Below are 27,473 nucleotides of genomic sequence, written 5' to 3'. Positions count from 1 at the left end.
AAAATCATATACACTCATCCCAGAGAGAGACAACACAATGGGTCAGCCCAGAGCAGTCTTGTTTGCTAACTCCTTATGTAATTCATCCATTCCACAATTCTGTATACAGTGTCTGCTAATGACAAGATATTGCATTAGATAAATAATAAGAAATAGAAATTAGGCTCAGTTCCCCACTCTCAAGAGACTTACAGACAATTGAGTAGCAAAAGCAATTTTTACTAAATGAGGGGGGAATTATAAAAACTATATAGATCACTCTTTTCCCCAATACCAGTTAGCGCTTGCCGCCGAGGGGACTGTGCTCAGGTGTGCGGCTTTACAGTAATTTGAAGTAGAGGTCAGCCATTCTGACCTCTGAGGTCAGGTGGCAATCAGAAATTGATATTCTTTCATCTACCTAAAAGTCTTTCATTCCTTATGAAATTGGGCTGGGTCCTTGGCAATGACCATGTATGTCCAACCTCTAGTAATCACTTTTCTCTTTTTCTCCTCCCATTAAATTGCATTTTTCTCTGTTGCCATAAATACTGTTTTAATATTAACGAAAGGTGTATCAAGCTGGAAGTTTGATACTGCGAAGTGTGATTGGTGGTGAAGCCAGCAAGTGTTATAAGACCAAAGGCCATGATTAAAATTCAGTCTACTCACCTGAAGGAACTATGAATTACCTAGTTATTCCTGAGCTCCACTGTACATACTTGTATGTTTCCTAATTTTCTCCATAGGAAGTCTCACACATCTTGATTTTGGATCCTTCTTGGCGGGGGCCGGGGAGGGGGGCAGCAAGGAGGGATGGACTTTAGGTTGTTGTATACTTTAAAAGAGCAGAGTCAGCTTTAGGGAGTATGAAAGAACAAACTCAGGCTTTAACCTCTACCACATATCCCATTAATGTATATAAGGGATTTGTGTTTTTGTTTGTTCTTAATCGTGAATCAAGGGAAAGGCAGTGGACCTTTGGCTCAAGAAGCAGAAACAAGGACTCAAAGTCTATGTGTGTGACACTGTGTAGTGTTTCTTGACTTTATTTTTGTGCAAGACGTGAGCTGTTAGGATGCAACACTGTCTTTGCCACTGTCTTCTCCCCTACAAGGCTGGGGCTGCAGGCCTGAACACTACATTTCACAGACTGTCTGCCCTCGAGGGAGTTCACATTTCCATTCTGCCAGTGAGAGGCACTTGTGCTAGGCTGGAACAGCAGAGGAGGAGCCGAAGCCATCACTGCCCCTCGCACATAGCCAGCAGGCCCAAAGGCTTCAGCTATTAGCACATGCGAGGTTTGCAGGGGCTTCCGGGCATCCCCTGAGAACCATCTGCCACAGCGCTGTTTCCTGAAATTCCCGAATTTGCTGGTTTCCTGATGTCATCAGTGGCTCTCTCTGACTCTGATTCTAAAGCCTTTCTAAAGATTCTGTAAGCACATAACTCCCTTGATTATATTTCTCCTTTGAAATATCTTGCCAGGTTTTTCTTTTCTCGACCAAGACAATTCTCTAATGAAACTCCAGTGGATTTGAAAAAGTTCTCTTAGAAACTGATGTAAGTTTGATGACACTGAAAGGTGCCATTAGTGCATTCCACAGGGTGACTGTCCTATTCTAGGGAAAACACTGAGAGAAGAACTAACCTAACGGTCGCTAAGGAAGCTCTTGGCTGGGGCACATCTTACTTATATCACCAGCAAGACAGCACAGGTCCATTTAACGGTGCTTCTTTCCCACTTTCTTCCTATACAGTGAATTTTACTTAAGATCTCTTCTCTTGCCCTCCTGGTAGTGGACATGGCAGCAGAGGGTACTTCTGATCGGTAGGACCTCCCAGAAACCTTTACAGGAAGATATTTTCCCTAGATCACTGAAAAATGACTTTGTATCTGCACCTAATTCTACCCTATATAAAAGAAATAATATGCATTTATAAGTTTCGCTATTTTTCCTTGTCTAGTCTGATTCATTTATATGCTTCTCTTATTGAGCCTCTTATGTTTTGTAAAGCATGGGTGACCCTTACTTCATACCTCAGCCTCTAACACTTCTCTCTCTGCCTACTGAACTCTACAAGGTCCCCCATCTGCTCTCATATGCACAACTGCCATCTCTCTGTGGAGAGCTCCAATAGCTATACCTCTGGTATTCATTTTTATCCATCACTGGCATTATACTCCCAGTCACTACAAATCATTTTATTGGGCCTTTACCTTCTTGGGCAACTCTACCTTTTGAAAACTGATGATCACTATCTCACTCTCACTGTCATTCTTTTACGATATTCCTATGTCCATTAATGATCCCCTTCTCTCGCCTCATTATAGCTAACTGTAGTAACCTAGTCCACCAGCCTCTCGCCTTCAGTCTCTTACTATACAGAGTGAATGAGGTGTTTAGTGCTTCACTGAAGAGGGGAACAGAAAGCAGTTGATTGGTTTTCTTCAGGAAACAGCATTGTGGTCTCTCTTTTACCTCTGATTACGAGAGGGGGGCACTGATGTCACCAGATCACTTTTCCTTACAAAATTCCTTTGCTTGGGGGTGACCAGGATGGCCCCTTAAGGTCTGCCATGTTCCACACAGTCCCCTGCCTGGGCCTCAAGGGCTTTCATGACCTATTGCCCTGTCTCCTCTCTTCATTCTCATGATAATAGGCCTCAAAAGAACTCTCTTCTCCAAACTGGTTAATGTTTATAGTTACTTTGCACCACCTTCTCCAATCAAAGTTTAACAAGAGGCTCTGTGGTTATCAGGTGGTTTTGACTAACTAAGGTGGTTTTGCCTAAGGTAACTAAGAACTTTTTGTTTTCTAAAACTAAAAATGTAAGTTCTAATAACGTGTATTATAAGTTCTTGGACTGCAGAGCCAGATGGAGCTGAATTCAAGGTCCAGCTCTTAAACAAACCTACGTTTGCTGTAGTGGATTTGAATCTTTGTTAAGCTTTTCCTCTCTCCATCCCCTCATGTCCCCCCTGCCCCGCCCCCACAAGGACATTGACCATTTACTGAAAAGTGTCTTTTCTGGTATCACTGATAAATTTCTTATATTATGTCAATGGAAGAAAGGTAAGAGAGTAATGCCCACTGCAGAAATAATCTTTCCTTGCAGAAAGATATGAGAATCAACATACACAAAAATCCTCTTTTTTCTCTTCCACTGCACACACAATCAAAACTTTTTAAAAATCAGATTTTTAAGACCGTATCAAAAGAATATGTTTTGTTGTTGACTTGAGTAGCAGCTGCCAATAGAGCTCAACAAAACATTTAAAAATAATAGAATTAGACGCACTGTGATTAGTGTGTTTTCAGGGCAATCATCTTTGCTTTCATTTATTCAAAAAAAAAAAACACCCAAAACAACAACAACAACAAAAAACAAAACACCAAGATTCTCACTGAGCTGAGAGGAATTATGTGGAAAATAATATGGGAAGACAGTGTAGCAAAGTTATGGGTGTTCAAAGAATTCCAGAAATGTTTTTATTTTGATTCCCATTATAATTAGGTTTCTAGCAGATGGAGAGAATGTAAATCATATCCTAGCAGGAGACAGACATTGGGTTCTCCAAGATACATAGCATGCTGAAAAGACAGCTGCTTTTATCCTAGGGAGGTGACAGTCTGACTTTATGTTTTGTAGGATTTAAAAAATAAATTAATCTCTTATTGTATATGGTTTATTACAGTTCTCCTCTCCATAGTCAGCAAGGAATAAAGAAAACCATAATTAAGTGGCACTCGGGTCACAGTAACCCATTGTGAGTAGAGTTATTTACCTTCTAGAAGAGTGTTTCCAAATCTGAGGAGGGGACAATAGCATAACCCTAATTGTGGTAGTTTCAAAAAGCCTGAGAAGAAAAGGGGTGATGATAATTTGTCGATTTTGTGAGGACTAGTTTTGTGGCTCTTTTTTTTTTTTTTTTTTTGAATCAAGGCTGATGGGTGCTACTGCAACAAGATCTAAGAACTCACAAAGCCTTCCATTCACCCATCATACCTGGCTTCATATGCAATAAGGGCTGTAGTACAGCATTCTATAAAGGGTAATCCTCCAGGACCTAAACTAAAAAGATTTAAAATCTAGTTGGTCCTGCCATATGTAGGCTCTCAATCACATAGCTCTGGGGCCAACCTTGAACTCACATCATTTGTAAAACACTTCTCGTGCAGTCGGTGTCTGAGAAGCCAAATATTCTTTGTACAGAATACCTCCCAGGCTTGTACCTTCTGGGAAATTCTACCTTCCCCAGAAGAAAACAGAAGGTTTCTTAGGAAAGTAGGCTTCTTAGGTATCAGTTGGGATATGCTGATTCCCAGATTCTTGATTTGAAGTTAGAGAAAGGGAGAGAGGAAAAAAGACAAGAATATCAGAGGTTTTCCATGCACCAAGTTGGAAGATGTCAGAGAGATTGACCAGCTGAAGGAGACCTATAAACGATGTCAGAAAAGTAGTGAGATTTTCTGTCCTACAATAGCTCTCTGTTAGTTCCTGTCTACTAAGTCCTAATGAAAAGTCATTCTCTATTCTCCATGCCAAGTTTGTCAGTGCACATGAAGTTCTACATGAGGTTCAAGAAGGCTGAACACAAACCCTCCCCAAAGTGCTTACATTGGATGCCTGGGAGCAAACGCAGCATGACCATTAAGACAAGCACAATATGTATTCACACAAGCTGGGGGATTGCAATGATGACAAGGGCAAGAAAATTGGTGGTACGCATGGTGAAGAGATGGGAGGAATAAAGAAGAAAAGTCATTTGTGGATAAGAAAAATGATGTGGAAATGAAAACTCAGTGGCAAGTCTCCTGGTGCAGAGAAAATTAAATTGTTTCTTAGCCTTCCAAGACTCTTTCAAATTATGCTCAATTACAGAAGGCAAATATTTATACTTGTTCACAACCTCCATGCAACCCAGCCCATCCCAGCAGTAAAGCTCGTAGGGCTTCTGGAGAGCCAATGTTCTTTGGCTTTGCCTGGCCCTATTGCCTCCTGTGAGGTCAGGCACTTAGCCCCTCAAGCCTTTTCTGCCCAAGGGCTCTCTCAGAAATCCCCCTAGTTGGAATTATTAAGTGCTGCTGCAAGGTTATGGTTCATTCATCTGATTTTTTATATCCAAGCATTAAACTTAATAGTTTGGACTGAGTCACTTGCATTATGTTCAGTGAAGTGACAACCTTAAATCTATAAAGGTTAATATGGAAGAATTTATATGACTATTAGTACTTGTTTTTACAATACCCTGATGTTCAATTTGGATTTGAAACTTTGAATACTGCTTTGTGAGAAACAGACACATAGGTCTAGAAGATCCTAAACAATATATTCATAGAAAACCTCCCTCCTTAAGGAAATATGCTGACTATGCCAAAAAAAAAAACAAAAAAAAAAACAAAAAAAAAACCAGGGCCATGAGAGGTGTTCTTGTTGCTTTGAATACACTAACATTGTATATAAGGGGGCAATTCCCAAGGTCATGAGATGTGTGAAAAGTAAATAGGAAAATACAACATTGTCTAATTTGAAAATTCTGAATTTTAAAGTCGAAAGGTTGGTAATTCAATCAATTTTTTTCTCTCTCATGGTGCAGTCAAGGTTTTTCTTTTTGTGATTTGGCTTGTTCTCATTCTGACAAGCTGGTATGCCTTGTGCAACTCCACCGCCCGCCCCCCGCGCCATGAATGCTGCAAGGATGTAAAGGTTAAAAAACCCACAGGGCTCTGCAGGTTGTATCAATGGGCAGAATAAAGTTTGAAAGTCTCCTCTGATTTCAGATCAATATGAGTCCACCAGAAGCTTTTCCAGAATTAGGAAGTGTCACTTGAAGCACGGATGACTCTGGCTTAAGACACTATGGTAGAGCAGCTGGCTGCTTATGATGACAAAACTTATCACTGGGAATTACCATAGAATAAAGTGGCAGGCTCACATATTGATATCTTTTTATGCTAAGTAACTACTCAAATTCCCTAAAAGTTATCCAAGGAGACTCTAAGTCATTTTGCAATGTTGCATTAAATTCTCTAGTATCGCGATATGTGAATAATAATATATGTGTCTTTATATATTTATATAAGGATTCTAAGAGGCATTATCCTTTCTTTGCCTCTCAATCTGTAATTTCTTCTTCATATCTTGCCCAGTTCATTTGACAGCTAGCACTTCATATACTCCGGACAAAAATCTTTCGTTCCCACTTGGACAGCCAGAGCTCTCTATAACTCAAAATTACCCTTACAAAGTTTCTCACTGACATCCATCCAGTTCATTCATTGCTGAACACGAACGATTAAAACAATGTTTTACAATGAGCTGATTTTAATGAAAAGAAACTAACAAACCTTGCTCTAAATTGTTAAATTACCACATTCAACCTCTATGAAGCAACAATTTAAACAGGAAAGATGAGAAACGTCACATTACCTGACATGCAAGTACCTTTATTTCCCACCTGTTAGGAATCTGTGAATTTATGACAATATGTTTAATCCCCTGTGTGTAGCCCAAACTGTTATATTTCTGTGACAGTTCTGAAATTAAATCCATACTTTTAAAGGAGGAGGGAAGTCAAGAGTACCCTCACCAGGGTTTGTGACGTGCTTGCTGATTAAAGCAAAGCTATTTCTGTTAGCGATCTATTCGACCAGTACCTGGCATGCAGTGAATGGTTTAATTCTCCAGAGGAATGGGGGGATATCGAGGACAGAGATCTGAAGACTAAAAGTATTCCCTTTGAAATGCAGCAACTTTGGTTCTTCCAGTAGCTGTCCACCTTGATGCCTTTCATCTGAAACCACTTCCTACAGGACAGGGAAAAGAGAAGAGGCACAGCAATAAAGTATCCAATCGCCTCCACGTTGTCTTTCTATTCCTATGCATGCTCACTCCAATGTGTCTCCCAGAAATAAAGAATAGCATAATGGACACTCTTCTTTTACACTCCATGTCCTTGAAACACTATGCTTTTCTTTAAAACTAGAAGACTACCTTTGCCCCAGAGAAGTTGTAACACTGTTGAGTTTTTAAAAATTGTATCAATTTCATTCTGATACGACCATAATTAGGGAATGTTTTCATACCTAATCTGACACATCATATTTCACAATAAAGGTAGAAGCATCTTCTCTCTGGTTCACTTGTTTGTCACTAGCAGAGGCATTATCCATGTTTATTCTTTGGCTCAAAATAGATGTTACAGCGTGCGTATATCATGTTTATTTGTAATACTGTTCTTAAAGTTATGCCAAAGGCCAAGAAAAATAAGTTATAGAGTCAGTTAGCTCAGAAAAAAAAAACAAATTCCCGAGATAAATACTCCAGTGGCTTCACTGAGAAATCTTTATACCTCATACAAATGCAATTCACATATATTCTACTAAGCAAATCATTTAATTGGTTCCAAATTTGTGGTGTTCAGAAACATTGAAGAAATGATAGGACAAGTGAAAGAATTGATATGGATTCTGTAAAATCTTAAACTACTGTGGGGGTGAGGCTTTTAGTGTCACTGTAGATGAGACCTCCCGAAATCTATTTTTTTTTAAAATCACCATTAATTTAGTTATGATTTCCTTGTAGAGATCTAGTATTAATAAGAAAAATGAAATCCTTTAATTATGTCCTATAATATTCCCAGATTCTAAAAAAAAAGATTGTATGAAGTCAGGCAAATAAGTTTATAAATACAATATAAATTTTAATTATAAATTTATCGGCAAGTAAAAGCTTCAAAGGTTATCTTATATATCTCTTATCTACATTAGTAGAATAACTAATAAAAACATTTCTGAGAAGCAGCTGCCCAGCTTTTATCCTTCATGTACACATAATCTGTTAACAGGTTGCTAGTATCTTTTCTCAGCACTAAATGATTCAATTCCAATTTTCTCCAGCTCTTTGATCTTGCTAGTGAGAGAGGTGTTTCTTGGGGCCCGTTGGTCGGTGCTGAACTTTCGGTGATGATGGAAATGCTCTCTATTTGTGCTGTCCAATACAGTATTACTAGCCACAGTGGCTATTAAGCACTTGAAATGTGGCCGCAGTGACTAAAGAACTGAATTTTTCATTAATTTACATTTAAATACCCACATGTGGCTAGAAATTATTGTACTAAACAGTGCTGTGCAACATAATTCATGTTGTAGATCCAAGACTTGGAAAAAACATATGGTAGCTGGTGTCTGGTAGGAAGGAGCCTCAAACAGTGGAAGGGAAGTGGCGGTGTGGGAAGGAAAGGAAATACATTCCAAATGCCGACTTTAGGTCTTTTACAGATGCTGGTCACTGGTTTCTTCTTTTGAGATTGCGTGTCCACTGGACCTGTGCTTGAGCTGGACTTTGGGCATACAGAAATGAAACTATGCCTATTACCAAGTAGCTCAGTCTAGTGAGAGTGTCAGAACAGCAGGTGTATGAGCATCATGTAGTATCTAAGCAGCATAATATAATGTGTTCCTGGGAGGTTAAGGCAAGACAGAGTGCCTAGCCTAACAGCTGGGAGGAGAGGCCAGGAAGGGAGTAAGGAAATTAATCGAGGAAGTAGTTGAGATGAACCTTGAAGTAAAATAAGGTCTAGCCACAGGAAAAGGAGGGAGAGCACCTTCCAGACACTAAGCAGGGTATGCACAAAGCATGGAGGTCAGACAGCGGGAATAGAAGTTAGGGGGAAAACATGTGGCTGGCGATAATAACGTAGGGCAGGAACCAGATCAGGAATTCTTGCTTGCTATGCTATGAACTTGTATTTTATTTTAATGTTGCTCAAGAGTTAAGGTGTATAAGATTCTTCTGGGGGCTATATATACTTTAAAAGAGTACTAATCTTGTAAACGGAAAATGGAAACACAGGATTCTAATTACATTTCTATGTGGTCTTCGGCAAGTTACTTATTTTCTTTAGGCCTCAGTTGCTTACTTGAGTTTATTTAGAGCCAAGCAAAATAATTAGCATGATAATATACTAACCTCTTTTTGCAATTTTAGTGCAAGGTTAGAAACAAGTACAAATAAGAAACATGCTTATTAAAATCATATTAAAGCCACAGAATAACAACAGCGTTTACTCTTCAAAGTATATTCGACTAGGCTTCCTAAAGTGTGTACCCCTCTTCTTTAAATCTAACTTGCCTGAATGTACAGAGAAGTAAGCTGGGGTCAGGAGATGAAATGATTTCTTTGAGGTCATGTATCACTTAGCAGGGAGAACTAGATTATTTTACTATTGAGAAACTATGTAGAATCATCACAAGAAGAAAACTTCATCAGGTTTTCTATCACTAAATACCTTATTAACAGGTGAAATATGGAAACACCCCTCCTTCCTCCCCAAGAGAGTTATTTGCCAAAACCACATAGTTAGTGACTGAGCTCAGACTAGAACAGAGCAACTTGTTCATGATTTAGTATTTTTTCTACTAGATTTTTCTGCATTGTCCTATACTATACTTTTTTTTTTTTTTAAGAAAATCATGTGATGGTCAGACCGCTATTAACTCTGTCCCATAAATAATTTTTTTTACTGGTGCTAGGTATATGTAAAGACAATATGTCTGTATTTGCCTTAGGGTTATATATACTAAGGAGTCCCTGAAATGCAGAGTGGAGAATATTAGGAATTTTTAAAACGGATATCTACTTATAGCTATCACAGATGAAAATGATACCTTTTAAAGTTTTCTACACTTAGGGCTCCAAATTTGAATACAACCATGATTTATTTTTGCTTTTGTTTTTAGCTTATTTGATCTCCACATATTGAACCAACTATATACAATTAACAGTGTACCATAATCTTGAACAAAATATTAAACAAGCATAGTTATTCTGTAACAAACAATTATTAAAATAAAGAAGCCCAATAATGAAGTAATTATTGTATTTATATACTTCTAAAGGCACAACTGGCTTCGGAATTAAAGAAACAAACTCCTGAGAACAAGCTTTAAAATACTGTCCAAATAGAATAAATTGTACTTAACAAAGAATTCCCAGTTATGCCCTTAATTCTAACGAGCTAGGCCTAGACATCTGGATTTTTAAGTTTCTCAAATGATTCTGATTCCTGGCTGGTTTGGGATGCGATGATTCAAACAGTTCTAGTTCTGAGTCATTCAGGGATGTATCACCCCAGGAGTGAGGCCTGATAATTCACTGAATTTTTCTAGCTTGCCTCCTATATAACAAGGTCATTCTGTTAAATCTGTAGTTCTGTTAAACTGATATTTGCAGTAATTAAACTAGAAAATAAGGTCTGGTTGGTTTCTTGTATATAAAATGTACCTAAAGGCTCTGGTTGATAATTTTTCTAGTCTCTCTACTTCAGCATTTTACACTGGGGGTTGATAGTCATCCAGTTCTAGGAGTTGTGGCCAAGAAACTTGTGCTTTGTGCTCAGTGAGCTCTTTATGTTGATTTAATGAGACAGACCGCAATATTCAGGTGTTCTTCAGGGATACTAAAACAGGCGGGCCAAATTTACATATTTATGAGACTAAACTGTTTGAACTTAAGCCTGCGCCCGTACACACACACACACACACACACACACACACACACACACACACACACACACACACACACACACACACACACACACACACACACAGAAATTATGTCGCTGCGGTGTTTTCCTTTAAATGCTTTACGTGAACAGTTTTCCCAAGGTTATATTATTGATAAACACAAGAACTACATCTGGAGGAAATCCTTTGAAATTAGATTCTAAATCCACATTAATGCCAAGTAAGTAATGAGTACCGAGAAGTACTGAATAGTAGTGCTGAGAGCAACGAAGGAAAAACTAGTTGTTTTTCATTTTCTCTTTCTAAGATAGGGCAAGTGCTTAATTCCTTGCTTTTTCTATGTCAAGGTTTGTTTGAGCTCTGTGTGTGTGTGTGTGTGTGTGTGTGAGAGAGAGAGAGAGAGAGAGAGAGAGAGAGAGAGAGAGAGGAGAGAGGAGAGAAAGAAATGAAACAGTAACAAAAACTTAGTTCTTAAAATGTTACTGCTTTGAAAATATAACACCACTCCTCAACCTTTGCTTTGAATTCATCAGAGGAGGCAATGTCAAACACGCAAACATAAAATAGCAGCTCTAATTATTACAGAGACACAGGGGTGGAAAGGACAAGAAGTCTTTTGGTCCTTCTCTTTTCACCTTCAGGCAGATGGCATTTTTATTTTTAAAGAACATACTTGGGCTGATGTAATTTCCATAGAGATGTTTTTAGATATATTTATCAGAACAGATCTTCAAAAAAAATCTGAAACTAATTTAATTATGTTTTGCCAAGGTGTTTGAGATACTTGTTTTTATCATTCAAATAAACTGCTACTATGATTCAGATAAAATGTCCTCAGAGCAAATGAGAAACGGCATAGTAGCCCTGCAGGAAGTACAGGGAAGGAGGACATGGCTGAAAATGGAGAATGTTTCTGTTTGATTACTTAAATCCTCTCAAGGAATATTTTTTGTGGGACCATTATATTGCCAGGCCTTCGCGATGATTTAAGAGGACAGGAGAGTTGGGTTTGAAAGCTGTCCTTTTCCTAGTGTTTTCCAGGAAAGGGTAGGTTTTTAAGGATTTTATGTGACATAATTTCCCAGTGAGATGTGAACAATATGAAAGATGCACCATGCCCATTAGCCTTCTTGGTTAAGAGCACAGCTCTGGTCGAAGTTACCATTTCTTTGAGAGATGATAAAGGCACCACAACAGAGAGACTGTACAATCATGCTTGTATCTATTTTTAAATCACAATAAACATTTTCATTATAGTGATAACTGAGGTAAATTCCAGGCAATTGCTGCAGAGTGCTTCATGAAGAACTATGTGTTAACTTTGATGAAGAAGTCAGGGTTCTATCAGTTGTAGGGAATGAGTCACCACCGTGAATAGTATTTTCAGCTCACACCACACAAGTTGAGGGAGCTCATATTAACTTGCGAAGTCTTTTAGAGGTTCAGGAAGTTAACTGATGCTAAGGCTTAAAGTGGAACTCTTTTAATGGGTTAGTAACTATATAACATTCCCCTCTTATTGAATACCACATACGAAGCCATGAAAAATAAGACATGGACGATTTGGGATAGTAAGGTGGTTTAAATGAACCTGTGTAAAAGGGCTCGAAGCCATCCACTTAGCAGGGTGAAAATCCAGAAAGCAATATCCTTTCCGAAACAAAATCTGGAGACTAAGACAAAAGAGTAAATAGCTGTGTTCCAAAAGCTACAAGTTATGTTTTAATCTTTCTGTGAGTCAAAAAAGTTATTCAACCAAGGTCAATGCTCTCTCAGAACCCCAAGGGGGAAGCATGGCCTTTGCTGCTCATGACAGCTGTCACATACATCCTGTCAATAACAAGTAAAACCAAACCCAACTTTAAAATCAGCTTTATTTGACAAAATAGAAGAGGGAAAGAATCACTGGAGGGAAATAGATTACAACAAATAGGGTCAAAGGTATTTCTACTGGAAAACATTTCTCTAAAGCAAAAGGAAGGAGTTTTAAGAAATATCTCTAAATGATGAAATTAATATATTTGGATTCAATTTAGAGGGAGAACACCATTTTCCCTAACATTGACTAAGAAGAGTTTATTACCCACCAGAATGGATAGTGGTTTGGAAAGCTGTGTTTAGGCCTTCATTTTCATGACTTCCACTGCGATTCATATTCATCTGTGAACAGCTGAGCTGTTGTAGAATCTGGTAGCCATCAACACGAATGAAAATAGATTTATCTAAACATCTCTTAGAATAAACTTTCTAGGCAAATGTTTAACTCCCTGGTATATATATCAGCAGTGAGACCATTATTCAAAGAAAATTTCAAGTTGGTGATGAGGGCTGACTTCCAAGGCAGTTGGGATGAACAGATCCTCATCGTCACACTAGGCAGCAGTGGGCTACCCATGTGAGCCAGAAGACTGGCAATCATCCATGGTCTTCCGTGTTTACTTCAGTTTACTCAGCCTTCGAAATCTGGCTAAGTTACTAAACATCCAACTTGAGTCATGGTGCATTTTGTAACTGTTAAGTGGTAGTAACACCCTGAATTCATTCTTTATTTTTGATTACTGAATTTGTTATGTATTTTTTTCTTGGAGAAATCCTCTTACTAGGGTGGTGAAAGCAGATGAAGACTATAACATGCCAATTGAAGGATGAGGAGTAACTACTTACATTGAACTTCTATATTCTACAAAATGGCACCTCTATATGGGCGGGGAGAACCCCTTTTATGGCAGCCAAATATTGAGTGTGGCCTTCAAAATAACCTGTGCTACATAAGAGATAGTTGGGGAAGGTTTGGAAATATGGGTTGGCGCTGTGTCACCTTTACTGGCTTATGTTCATGATTCAGGTCATTGTGTCTCTTCTCTTGGTAAACATGAGTTTTCCAGCTCAGTGTCTTAAAAGCTAGTTACTGAGGAAATGCTCTGCATAATGGACTTAATGATCCAGGACTGGAATAGCAGGGATCTTGGATGAGGTGTGTCAGGAGAGCTATGCTATTTATATATGGGCAAAGCTTACACAGACACTTCTGCATTATCTTTGCTGCTATTAATAAACCTGCAACTCTTCGTGAGTAGCTAGTTTAAAATAAATCTTACATGATTAAAAGTGCTAAAAATGGAAAAGGAACCTTGAACTATCTCTGCCCTAGTAGCCCTAATAATTAATATGCTATGTGTCCAGGATATGATATTACTGCCTGCTGATAGGTATGATTTATAACTGTTTTCTAACTACAACCTTAAGTTGATTCAAGCCATTTTCTCACTGCCCTCTGCACATCAAATAATTCTGGTGTCTGTAGCACATGCCATTCCCCTTTTTTGACATGATATTCCTTTCTCGTTTGCTTCTAAATCTCATCCATCCATGAAGGTTCACAAAGAGGTCTCAAAGCCTCTATTGTAGCTGTGTCTGTTTTCTGAATTCTGACTAATTCTAACCACATTTCTAGTCGGCTGTATAATTTAGCAAACAAAGTTCTCTATGTACACTAATTTAACGCTTCTCTCTTTTTGATTGCCAAGTACTTTAGCACTTTGTTGGACATACAGTAGCATAGCTCTTGCTTCAAGATAGGCATCTCCAGAAGGCGAGTGATATGGGTTCATTTTCCAGACCCTCAGCAACAGAAGTCTCTATTGATACTAATTTTTAGGAAACCCTATGCTTTCACGACACCAAAAGAATTACAGAGAAAAGGCTGACCTGAAATGCACAAGGGGTATTGTCCACACAGTAGACTCTCAAATTGTAGTCCAGCGAGTTACAGGACATGCAGCCAAAAACTGCGACCTTGAGTTGCTTCACGGCACAGTCTGTGATTGGTTCTCCAGTGAGGGCATACGTCCCAAAGCTGTCTAGGAGCACATGACAGGCAAAGGGGTCCAGAAGGCAGTAACAGGATGTGGATTCATCCTCCACTGACATCACTTCCTGTTGGGAAAAGGTGTGTTAGATTTTCTCAGTTTTGGAAATAAGGTGTGATTTAACAATTTCTTTGCAAGGACATAAACAAACTTTTTTGGAATATTTTTGTTGCCCTAATTTTCTCGATAAATGCTCCTCTTCTATCAAAATAACTACTTGCATCAGAAAGTCAAGAAATGGTTATATTAAGTGTTGGAATTCTACTTAATAGCTTATAGCAAACATCACTTTCAAAGTTCTATTTGTGGTTAATTTGTTCAATGGTGAATTTAAAAAAAATATATCAAACATTAACACCAATAAGCAAATGTTTATATTTTTAAAAATATCTATTTCTTGTAATCCTATCTGGGCCAGGTAGCTTCCGTTTGTTCCTCCAGATCTACTCTGCCCTTCCTCCTTCCCTGTGCTCTGTGCCCTAAGAAGCAGGTTCTTTGGGGTTCAGAAACTGGGAAGCCTCTGTAGGAGCTCAAGATGTAGGAGGAAAGTGAGGCCAGGTTCCTCATCCAAGGTCCTCTCCCTGTGAGGGTACCTCACTCACACTGTCTCTTTCCTCCACTTACCATGTCTCATACCATTTATTCAAATCTCTGCCTTCTGGCCTTCCATGAACCTCACTCTTGTCTTTTCCTTTATCTCTTTTGGGGAGCAGACTTCGGGTTGCAATAGTTAGTAAAAAAAAATATTTATAACATTTGTTATTGATCCCAAATTCCAATTTAAATGGGCACCTTGTATTTTATCTGACAAATAGGCGTGATGTAATAATAGCTTTGCTGCTCTTTCATGTGGTTTATCTTATGGTTTCCTACCATGCCCACATTATGATTGGATCCTTTACAAATAACCCTCCTCAAATTTTCCTTGATTATGCCATGTATTTCCTATGGAGATCCTCACTGAGACAGTATCTCATCGCTCTTTCCAGCAACAAACTAAGTTTAAAATAAATCAACTTTAGGTGTCCAAAAAAAGAAAAAAAAGTCTATTTCGGACTACTTCTTTCATATCCTTAAGGCAATATATATATATTTTCCAAATATTTTATCCTCGTTCATTCCATCAAAATCACTCACAAGGAATTATTAGATAAATGTAAGACCAATTCACCCTCCCTGATAAGAACTTAGGTGTGCGTGGCTGGTTTGGTAGAGCATGAGCATAACACCATCTGGACGTAAAAGACTGCGTGGAAGTGCTGAGAAGAAAAGCGAAAGTGGTGAAAATCCAGGCAAAGCAAAACGTCATGAAAAAGAGACCAAAACCTGGCCCCGTTGGAAAACCCGTGGAACTTCACGCCCCAGGAAATTTGCTTGTGGTTTTACAAGGACTGGAAAAATGGCAGAATGCATTTTCAACGAGGAATCCGGACTCATTTTAAGACGTAGCTGGGCAGGGTAAATGTAAACCATCACAGCAACTTGGATTTTTCTTCTAGAGAAACATGATTTTCCTTTTACTTCTTTTGCAGGAAACACCTCCTGGGAGGTTAAGATCCCAGGGCTAGCTGGAACAGGTCATTGAGTTCCAACGAGATAATTCACCTGCTTTCATGCAAACTGAGTTCAGAAAGACATGAAAGGGATCCCTATCAAACAGATAAATCAGAGGTTTCACTTAAAACAGTAATTCCACTGCAATCTTTCTCTGCCGTGACTGTCTCCCTTGTTGTCAGCCTCCTCTCATGTATCCCCATTTTCTTGTCTCTTTTGTTCTTGTTCTGTAACTCTTTTACATATGCTCATCCACATGGGGAAACAGACACTAAAAATAATTTTCAGTGCATTCGTTAATTCAACCAAACATATTTAACACCGACTGCGTTCCTGAATACTTACACATAGATTTGTTATAATCCCTCTGATGACAAAAACAGATACAACGATTTTATATAATCCCTATTTATATAATCCCATGTCAGCCATATGATGACAAAAACCAATATAGTGATACAGTTTTATTTACCAAAGACAGGTACATAAGAATACATGTGGGTAATTACAACTGTATTATAAAACCATTATCGTGAAAATCGCTAGCCAATACTAACACATGCCACCAACTCTCCGAAAAATAAGAAGATGCTCACAAATTTCATAGCTGACTCTTGGTGCTAAGAGAAGGTAAGCTTAAATCTATCCCATAGGTGGAACCCAAGTCCCGTTTTTCAAAAAGGAAGAATAGGGTCTCACCTCCCACTTGCCCTGCTGAGTCCTCTTCTTTAAATGGATATTCCAGTGTTCAGAACTGACGTCCGCACAGTGCGGGATGGTCAATGCAAAGGGAGTGGTGACAATCATGTCTGGGGGACCACAGGTGACTTCAGGGCTCAGGAGCACCTCCGATCCATCTGACTGGAGGCTTTAGAGTTGGGAAAAGACAAAAGAGAGAAGCACGTGAAGGAGGGGGCGTATATATGTAAATGGGAATTTAGATACAAACTGCTCTTTTCTTCAGGCGGAGCACAGTCCTATCCAGGATTCCTCCTGGGGAGCACCATACATGCAGAGGCTGGTCTGGAAGACAGCCATTAATCCTGAGCTGCTCAAGCACACAGACTGAGCTTAAGCCTAGACTTCAGATCTAGGTTTTGACAAATAAAATGACAAATGCTTCTTCAGAAATACAGGGCAGAACAGAAGAAAGCAAAGATCTGGCTGGTGTGTCACACACCAGCTGCTGAATCCTTATTCCTGTTGATAACATCATCAATGACTAAAGCCAAGAATATTATAGAAATGATTGATCTGGTAATCATACCATCAGATTCTTTTCTCCTAAAAACACGCTCTACAAATATTTTTAATGCCAGTAAGCGATAAAACAAATTATTATGGAACAAAGCAACACTTCAAACACACCCGAATTGAGTATGTCTCTTCTGGTTTTGAAAACATTTATTTTCTGCCAATGCACAGACACATAGGTTATATAGTGATAGCACAGTAGACAGACAGTTCATTATAAATGTGCATAATCAAACACACAAATATATAGCTTTCAACGCATTCCTACTTTAGATCTAACTTTAAAATCATTCTACCCGAAGCCGATGTTCAGTTTTTTCTGTATTGTGAATTATTTACAATGCAGAATCATGAAACAAATGAAAGAAAATGAAGTTTAATTAAAGGGAAATAATACCACCTCAGTGAATACCTCCCTCTTTCATTTTCTGTCTTTGTTTTTAATCTCTTCCCCCAAACAGTAAGGTGGGGTGCTCTATAGGATAGTAGTCAATGAGGAGAACCCAAAGCCTACTCATTTTTCTCCTACTGCTTATGTGTTTTTGAGCAGCTATTTGATTTTTTTTTTTGATGGATTTTCACATGCAAGAGAGAGAAGATATGCAATAAAGCAATTCGAGACTCTCAGATGAACAAAGCTACACAAGAGCTAGGATCCGTATTACCTACACTTCCTCTTACCCAACCTAGAAAAGACATTTAAATATGTCATCCCTGGTCAAAAAAGCAATCTCTTGAGCAAGATAAAGATGTGAATTAGTACTAAAAGATACCACCTTTTCTGAGATCCTGTATAAATAGTTTTTCTGTGAGTACATCTAACGTGTTATTAATTTCTGACTTGCTTTTGTTGATATCGCTTGTTCTCGCTCAAATTAGTAATGGTCATACTCTACTTCATCGTACACAGTTTGCTGCTGCAATAAAAGTCAAGGTATAGATCTGAGCAGGGATATCTTTTAGCTACTGTATCTAAAACAGACCTGAACGTTATTACGCGGTCTGTCTCCCTCCCCAAGAAGCACTGGAGATAACTTCAAAAAATTCCATCTTCCACATAGGCAACCATAGTCCAAAACTGACAATTCTTGCTATACAAGCAAAGCACAGGGTTAACTGAAAATGTCAGCATTTATCTTTAAGCAGGCAGGCAAGCTATGGGGGTGGCTTTGGAAAGCAGTGATTTAGTAATAACAAATGCTCTGTGAACAGCCTAGAACAAATACACTTGAGGTTTGAAAAAAATATAAAATGCCACTGAGTGCTATAACCAGGACAAAGTGGCAGCCTACACTGGGATGCCTGCCAGTGACTATTAGAGAGGGTTAAGCGCTCTCCGCGTAACTGCCACCTGCATTCATCACAGACAGGAATAGCAGAGATGCTTATGAGTGACCGATGACAAGCTCTCCTAAAAGAACTATTTAATTGCTTTCAGAGAATCATCCCCCTTGTTGAACATATTGTTCAAACATATGGGAGTTTGGGGAATTATTTAATGTCAAATGAACTGAAATCAGCTAATTAGATGAACTCTCACACTCATGAATAGCAAGGCTCCTCTTGGTAATAACTTAAACAGCATTAGGAGTCAGAGGCAGTGCATATCCGGTCTTAGGCAGCATGTAGAATGGGAACTTTGTATTAAGCAGGCATTAGGTATTGCCACCAGTGCAAAGGCAGTAAATCAAGATTTATATCTAATCCTCCCACTGTGAACATAGTGTCTGTGGGTGAAGGTGTCCCTCTGGTGAAGGAAAACTTAAACAACTTCACTCCCCGCCCCCATTAATAATAATCTGCCCTTTTCTGCTACCTTTTTGTCTGTGGCAATCAGGGAGATTTACAAATATTAATTAAAGCTCTTACACACCTGGGGAGGCAGGTGTTAACAGCAGAAGGTCACAGAGAAGTCAATCACAGCAATGGAAGCAAAATAACCCTAAATTTCTACTCGTAGGTTCTTGCTCCGTGTAACTAGATGTACTTTCCTCTGTTGCCACTAGGAAATTTCTGGTCGACTTGCTGCCTCTTGTGACATCCCAAAGAAAGATGGGGGAGAAAACACAGTCTAGGTGTAGTCATGGACACAGACCTGGGGCATCTGAGGACAGAAATCTGGGGAGAGATGCCTTTGATTAGGCCTTGGCAAAAATGAAGATTTGTAATGAAAGCATGGATGGTATTTAAGTTTTCCCACATTATATAGTACATGACAGGGAAGTATTCATGCCCTTGCTAAGGAAAAAAAAGTAACACGGTTTTCTAAAATTGCGGTGAGCTAATTATAACGGTGAAATAATAACAGCAGTAATTTCAGGACCATAATATGAACCACTTTAGTGCATCACATACCGTAGTGCAGACTGAAAAGTCCGGATGTGTGGGACTTTTGATACTTATCTTTTTCACTGTGTTCATATTCTCTCTCTCAATCTCTCAATCTCTCAATCTCTCAATCTCTCAATCTCTCAATCTCTCTCTCTCTCTCTCTATATATATACACACACACACACACACACACGTTTATGCTGTTCATGTTTATGAATGCTTATGATAGAAAACGATCAATAATTTAAGTCAGGTCTGTATACCCAGCTGGCCTGCTGAGCCAATGTATGGAAATACGGTTGTGAATTCAAACTTCTGCTCACACAATGCAGCTGAGGGTTCTGGGAAAAACTGACGGCTTTGCAGCTTTGATGCCTCAACTACAGATACACATGGTAGGAGAGGGTGCACAAGAGCATCTGGCCTGGTAACCTGGCATGACAGGAAGACCCACCTTGATAACCTTGTTTAATTACCAGAAAGGGAAACCAGTAATAGAAAAGTAGTGGCAGAGGACATAAGAAATGGGCCAAAAGAACATTCTTATGTCCTCTGTGTGCTCTTTGTGGCATCATCCCCGATACCACATCCCTTGTCATACGTTTTGTCATTAAAAGCAGATGGTGTGGCAGAAGGGAAAGCCGACTTTCCGTGCCTCACTTCCTCACATGTAAAATAATACCTACTCTGAGATTGTTTTGAGAGTTAAAAGTAAAGCATAAAAAGCACCTAGTATGTGCTCATTAAGTGAGGGTTCAGCTTCCCCAACCCCAAACTCCCACCCCTCCTGCCCTTTTTTGAGTCTTATTTCTATCAGAACTGTGCTACTTTGTGATGGCTTAATTCAATGAATTGTCATTATGTCAGTATATGCTTTGACAAAATTTTCAATGCCTTAGAGATGTGCACTGAGAATTTAAGGTATCTTGGCAATGCTTTCATCCTCACTTCCCACAGTCCCCAATTCAGCAACTGGAGGAATCCCACTAAAATGCCAACTTGTTCCCGCTTCAAGGAATTGCAGTCGTTCCCTGTGCTCCAGAACGCTCTGTGCTGCCTGGAAGAGTTTTCCTCCAGATCCACATGGTTAGCTCCCTCATGCCCTTCAGATCTTTGCTCAAATAGTGCCTACTAATGAGGCGTTTCCTGACCACGCCTGAGCTGCACAGCTGCAGCGTTCCCTACACGAAAAGCTGGCCTTTGCTTTTCTTTTTCTGCAAAAACAATTATTGCCCTCAAATGTACTATACCATTTGTTCACTTATTTTTTGTCTTCCACAAACTAGAATGTAAGCTCTATGAGGCAAGAATATATATGTTTTTCTGTTTCGTTCATTGTTGCATCCCCAGTGCCTAATATATGCTGGTCGTAAGCACTAAAATATACTTGTTGGAAAGGACATAAACCCAAAATATTGATTTTTTTCATCCGCAGCAACGTTAGTACCCAGGTCAATACATGAGGATTTTAATGAAAAGCGAAAAAGAATAATAGTAAACTTTGTATCTTCTTGAATAGAAAACTGTCGGGGACTAGAGGTGTAGGGGTCTACCTGTGCACATTTTGCTCTTGCTTTCAGTATTTCTCGACCTAATTCTAGACTTGGTTTCAGAGTTTCTTCTCCCAAGGTACTCACTACCTACAAAGGGTAAAATTACCATTTTTATGGTGGGGAGTCTTGGCAGACACCACCTAACCCAACTTATCAAAGTTAACGTTTCCAGTGATGGGATGAGTTGACAGAATATACCTCCCGAGATGACATAGTGAAAAGGACTCAGTATCCCTTCTGTAACATTCCTGTTGACAATACATAGCCTGAATCTTATTGTAAGGAAATATCAGCAAACTCAAATTGAGGGATAGTCTGCGAAATAAGGGATCTGCATTCTTAAAAACCATCAATGTCGTGAAATAGAGACAGACTCGAGAACTGCTCCAAGTTAAAGACTAAAGACACCTGACCGTAGAATGTAGTGAATGGACTTGGATTTTCATTTGTTGTAAAGTACGTTATTCGGATAACAGGTGAAATATGAATACAGTCTGTGAGTAGATGACAGTATTATATTAATGTTAATTTCTTAATTTTAATAGTTGTGCTCTGGTTAGGTAAGAGAATGTGTTTTTAGGATATACACACTGAAGTGTCTCCAGGGCAAAAGACACTTGTTCACAATGATTAAAATGTGTGTATTTATGTGTATTTTATTTGCATGTATATGTGTACACATACATACACATCTGGAGAGAGAGAGAGGAGAGTAGCATACAGTAAATTTAGTGAAATGTTAACATTTGTGAACCTGGATGTGGAATAGCTGGAAAGTTTTAATACTGTTCTTGCGAGTTTTCCTTAAGGTTGAAATTTTATCAAAAAATGCACATATTTTTTTGAACGAACAAATGAACAAATATAGAGATCCAGGGAGAATTTTTGTAGAATTATTACCATGAAAGCAGCAGAGTCACTGTCGACTGTATAAAATGTGTAGTGGAGGGTGTCAGAGGAGCTGCAGTGGGTGGTGATGTGGTGATGGTCCAAACCTCACCATGTGGTAACACTCAGCAGTACATTAATGCCACCAGAAGGTCACGCTGATGAAGATCAGCTACAAGCAGCAACTTTTAAACAAGGCAGTTCTAGAGGTGTGTCTGTTCACATTTTGCTTTTGCTTTCAATGCTTTTCGACCTGATCCTAGACTTGTAACATGTCACTCTCTTCAAGCAAAACAACCAGTTCCATATTTTAAGATGAGATTTTCATTGTTGTTGTCTGCCATGCTGCGCTTGGTAATTATTGTCCCCTCCTTTCCTCCTTATGGTCTATATTATAGATTAATGTAGGTTTGATCACCTTTACCCAGAGTATCACTCAGGAATGCAGGCAGGAGAGTAATGATAGTTTTACTATGCCTGGGTCGATACATAATTAAATCATATTTTAATGGAACAGACATAAAAGGCAGATAGATGGAAGCTGTACTCTGTGTTAATATTAGAGCTCAGAAAGCAAGGTAGCTCCAGTCTCCTACATTTTTCTACCCAAGAAGATACATAGTTTTAACTATTCTCTTTTTCTCTTTTCATTGAAACCCTCATGTATTGACCTAGGGTACTAACACTGCTGTGGATTAAAAAAATTAATCATCAATGTTTTGTTTTTTTAATCATTTCTGTTGTTTTTTCCTTGAGTCAGAAACCTGTCTCACTCTTCAGTTCTGACCTAAGCTTTCAGATCAGCCCCAGGAAAATTACATCATAGACTCTCCTGGAGAGGTGGGCCCTTTAAAGCCACTTTGGTTATCAGTTTTATCGTAAAACTGTGACTAGGTCTCCCGAGGGCTTTAATTCTGAAACTCCTATGTATGATTGAGAAAATAGACTCCCGGAAAGGGAGAATAGAGGATGAGAAGCAGAACAGAAGGAAAAGAGTGAAGTTGAGCAAAATCTCTCTGTCTTAATAGATTCTTCTTTTAGTCTTTAAATGGTTCTAACACTGAAATATGGTTCAGAATTCCTTGGGTAGTTTGTTTAGAATTATATTCCTGGACACCATCAATGAAGATTCTGATTATTTCTGGGATAGGGCCAAAGAGCTTGCACTTTTTACTTGCATTTCCTACGTGCAATGTAGCCTTGGCACTAACATTTGAGAAAAGTATAGTTCTTGAGAAATATCCAAAGCAATACCTCACACAGTGGGAGCTTGGTGGTCTGTCGAATACAGATGGGGTAGGCTTCCGAAATGGAATTTAGATGCTGGCTAAACTTTAAGTGCTCAATATTAAGGCCTTGGATGACACCACTGTGATTGAAAATTCAGCTGCACAGGGACCGTTCCTACATCCCCCTTCTCTAAGTAGCATGTGTATTAATAAGCAAGGATGTCAGGTTGGGGGGGTTGATTTACAGTGGCTGGAAATAATGTTATGGTTCATCAAGCCATTATATTCCATTAGTTGAGGCAGGGAAAGGAGCGGTTAGAACAGTGGATTACAACAAGCAACAAGTGCAATGCACTGCGGTTAGAAGCATGTGGCTCTAAAAAGATTTAAAGATCTGGGTCGCCCATGCACTATTATCTGAAACAGGGTCACAGAAAGAGAGATGGGACAAGGGGAACTGGAGCGAGAGGAGAATTACACACACACTGGAGTATCTGAATTTGCTGAAATTTGAGCAACACCACACTGAGAGATTAAACTGTTTGCATATGTTAAATGGCTTTGGTTTACACACACATTCATAGGGTGTTTACCAATTAATATACCGAAGGAATCACAAATCATGTGTAAGTCAACAGTTCCAAGACACAATTTAAGCCTCATCTTTCATGCAGTGTCAGGTTTGTGTTTAGCTTGTTTACTAGGAGAAGCAGAATGAATGATGGCTGACTGTAAGTACTTTAGAGTAAAAGATAGTGAGTGAAAAGGGAGAAGAGTGATCTACATGCATGCTGCTGTGGCGTTTCTTATATCAACTGAGTTGTTTATTCATTTACATTTTGAATGGGGAAAAGCAGCCTTCTCTAGAGGAAACCTGATTCCTATTTCAAACAGTCATTTCATTTTAGGTGGGGAAAGGACCTAGGAGTAATCAGGCCCAACACCACTGTTCAGATGAGGCGATGGATGGGCATGGTGGGGGTGGAGTGACATGGCCAAAGTCACACCTCACCGTGACAGAGCTGGGACAAGAATCTCCTGTTAGTGTCGGTGGTCCTGGGTTTTGTGCAGGTCCGTGTGTGTGTGTGGCGGGGGGGGGGGGGGGGGGGGGGGCAGGAGGGGCGGTGCAGGCAGCGGAAGGAATGTTCCCTGGGACATAATCTCCAAACCTGGAATTTTTAAGGTAAAATGTTGGCATGAGAGTTGCTAAGATTGTATCACAGACACCTGGAGAAAGCCCTAGGAAAGCAGGGCCTTGAGGTACATAAAGTGGTCAGAATGGAGCCTTATATTAGTTTCCTATTAATGCTATACCACTGACTTACTGGCTTAAAACAACACAAATTTATTATCTTATAGTTTGGTAGGCCAGAAGTCTCACTGACCTAAAATTATGGTGTCATCGGGGTTCTAGAGAGGAATCCAAGCTCTTCCAGCTTCTAGAGGCCGCCTGCATTCCTTGGCTGGAGGCCCCTCTTCCACCTGTGAGCTAGCAGCATAGCATCTTCATATCTCTGTATCTGACTCCGATACTCCTGCCTTCCTCTTACAAGGACCCTTGCACAGGAGCACCAGCACGATCCAGGATAGTCTCTCCTCAAGGTTCTTAACCTTAATCACATCTGCAACGTCCCTTTTGCCATGTATGGTAACACAGTCACTGGTTCCAGGGATTAGGATGTGGACATCTTTGTAGGGGGGAGCTGGCATTCTTTTGTCTACCACCAGCCTTTTCATGACTTGTTTGCTTTACAGTTAGAACCTAGAGACCCCTCTGCTGCTGCCTCTTGATTCACTGCTATCTCCCGGATGCCACACAATCAACCAAAGTGCTGGTGGACGTGTGGGTTATCTTCATTGTTTCAGATGCTGGCACCTCCCCCGCCCCTGCCTGTCGCACACACACCTGATTTCCAGAGTGGGCGCTCCATACCTGCATACACTTTATGGAGTCCTGAGAAGTTGTTACAGTTTGTCGTAAAGATTATAACCAAGGGAGTTAGAAGGCTGATCATCCAGATTTTCAAAAAGGGCTGCGTGGATTCTGTTAGAGAGCATGGAGGGCAGCCGCCTTGGTGCGGGCTGGTGTCCTCTCCCAGCATTTTTATTAGACTATAATTAAGTAAAGTGAAAAGGATGATATATATTAAATATCTTAATAGGACAGGTTGTTTCTACTTCTAGCATGGGCAATAAAAGAGATGGCACATACAAATAAAAATAATTACATACGTGGTGTTCCTTTACCATGTGCAATCAAACTCACGAAGCAGTGACTTTCCTCTTACTGAATTAAGGTGCGTCTTCCATTCAGGTCTGTTAACAACATTCACACACCATTGTCATCTTGTCAATGGCATCTTTAATTAAAGACGCCTCTGGACCACTCTAATCACTTCACATTGTGAGCTCACAGGGGCTTCAAATGCACTTTGATTAAAATGATGGCAATTTTTATTTGTGCTTGTTTATAGACCAAGTGGGTGTGAGGCGGAAGGGAAGGTAAAGAGCATGGTATGAGGAAATTCTCCTTCTCCTCAAATCGGATCATAAAATGACTATGAGAATTCACTCCCCTCCCTACTTTTTTTCTTTTTCCTCTTTCTTTCTTCTCCTCTTTTGGGGGGTTAATGGCATTATATTCTAACCTAAATGACTTTGTGAAGATACCACTATGATTTTACTGTGGAAAGGGGCACAATCTTCAGCTAAAGGCACATTAACCCTTCTAGGCCATTAAGATGCCATTTGATGAAGTGCCCCTTTTATCACACTGCATGGCACTGGTAGCCTGAAAGAATTAAAGTGTTTCTGAAATAGCAGCAATTTACTCCCCTTGCTCCAGCAGAAAGAGCCCCTTTGTGCCTTTAGAAGCACCTTCCCTCTTCGGCAGTTCCCTTTACCTGCTTTAGAGTTAATTCATGGCAGATCTCCTTGAGGGCGTAGGGATATGCCATCAGTTTGACTCTTCCAATGAAAATTCGTAAAGCTCATTTACAGCAACAAACTGGATTAAAACCCATGACTGACCATTGAACAGACATGGTGACACAGATAATTCACTCATTTCTATGCATCACTAGCAAGGAAAGTCTGGCAAAGTGGACAGGGACAAAGTTTGTTCAAGATGGCATATGCCACTTGCTCAGCCTGACTGGTCAGTGATCTCTTATCTAACACTTGTCCACCTGGAGTCCATACAGTGTACCTCTAAAGCATAAATAATAGGCCAGACATCTAAGAGAAATAAAGGTAGATTCAAAAGAATTGACGCAGGGTGTCCTTCATAGCTTCACAAAGACCTTGATTTTAGAGTAAACAGTTAATATGTTTGCTATCACTGAATTAACCTTTCCTGTGAGTCTAGGAATATGGTAACAGTCAAAAAAGGGAAGATCATGAAATCTTTTGCATCACTGGCATAGAGCTAAAGTGAATTCCGTGGATGTTGGAGACCTTATCTATGTAATTAAAATAAGGATAGACAAAAGAAAATAATATCAAATATAGCATTTATGTGGCAGTTTATAGTTTGCACAGGACTTCTCATATATAAGTCACTTTAATGTCCTCACCAAAATCCTGGAATATAGTTAATAATAGACAAAACTTACAGATGATAAAATTGAAACCTAGAGGAAGAAAATGACTTGCTCAAAGTCAGTTAGGCTGTTAAGTGGCAAAGTGGATTGGAACTCAGGCCTTCTGAATTCGTGTGTTCTCACTCTACCATGTTATTCTCATTTCTTATAAGTCTTTATTTCTCATGCGATGTCAGTGACCAAGTCCATGCTACTTTCCTGACAAGTGATGCTTGCTATCAGTTCACTTCAGTGAGCTCCAGGATTGGCAGATTCTTACCCAGCTAGGAGGGAAACGAAAACAATGGAAGGCAGAAGATTCTGCCCTGCGTGAAGCAGGCAAGCATAGTCTCTGCCCGATATTGTGACATTTTGCTGTAAGTAGTCCTGTAGTCATGCGCTCTAGCCAAAAGCTGGACATGGGATTTCCATTCAGCAGTCGCCTTTTTTCTTGGTTAAAAATATTACTTTTGCCTTTTATTTACTCTTGAATCAATTTTTTTCCTGCCCCTTTTCTTGTAAGTCAAAGAGCTATATTTACTCCCTGGAAAGAAACCCAGAGTTGCTCCTGGAGCAACTATTATTGCAAGCTCTCAGGTGACCTTCAGCTGGCAAATCTCTCTTTACTAATTAATCATCAGTTCTCCAGCTAGAATTCTGGGAATTATCTCCAACTCCTTCATCTCTTTCACCCCACATTAA

At 39.5% G+C, this 27,473-nt stretch overlaps 1 protein-coding gene across 4 annotated transcripts in view; it reads right to left on the bottom strand.

The window, feature by feature from the left end:
* The window catches only part of UNC5D (unc-5 netrin receptor D), a 507,025-nt gene that overhangs the window by 25,577 nt on the left and 453,975 nt on the right, over positions 1-27,473 (bottom strand). For all 4 annotated transcript variants that reach the window (XM_011372139.2, XM_023538423.1, XM_023538426.1 and 1 more), the window contains 3 exons: positions 16,635-16,803; positions 14,221-14,448; positions 6,643-6,792 (listed from right to left, as the gene is read on the bottom strand). In XM_011372139.2, coding sequence (XP_011370441.1) covers positions 6,643-6,792; positions 14,221-14,448; positions 16,635-16,803 — 547 coding nt within the window. The remainder of the gene's footprint in view (positions 1-6,642; positions 6,793-14,220; positions 14,449-16,634; positions 16,804-27,473) is intronic.

This window comes from Pteropus vampyrus, unplaced genomic scaffold (genome assembly GCF_000151845.1).
Source record: "Pteropus vampyrus isolate Shadow unplaced genomic scaffold, Pvam_2.0 Scaffold8, whole genome shotgun sequence".
In the NCBI taxonomy this organism is placed as follows: Eukaryota; Metazoa; Chordata; class Mammalia; order Chiroptera; family Pteropodidae; genus Pteropus; species Pteropus vampyrus.
Note: the sequence above shows the minus strand (reverse complement) of the source record. Positions and strands in the feature narration are given on the sequence as shown.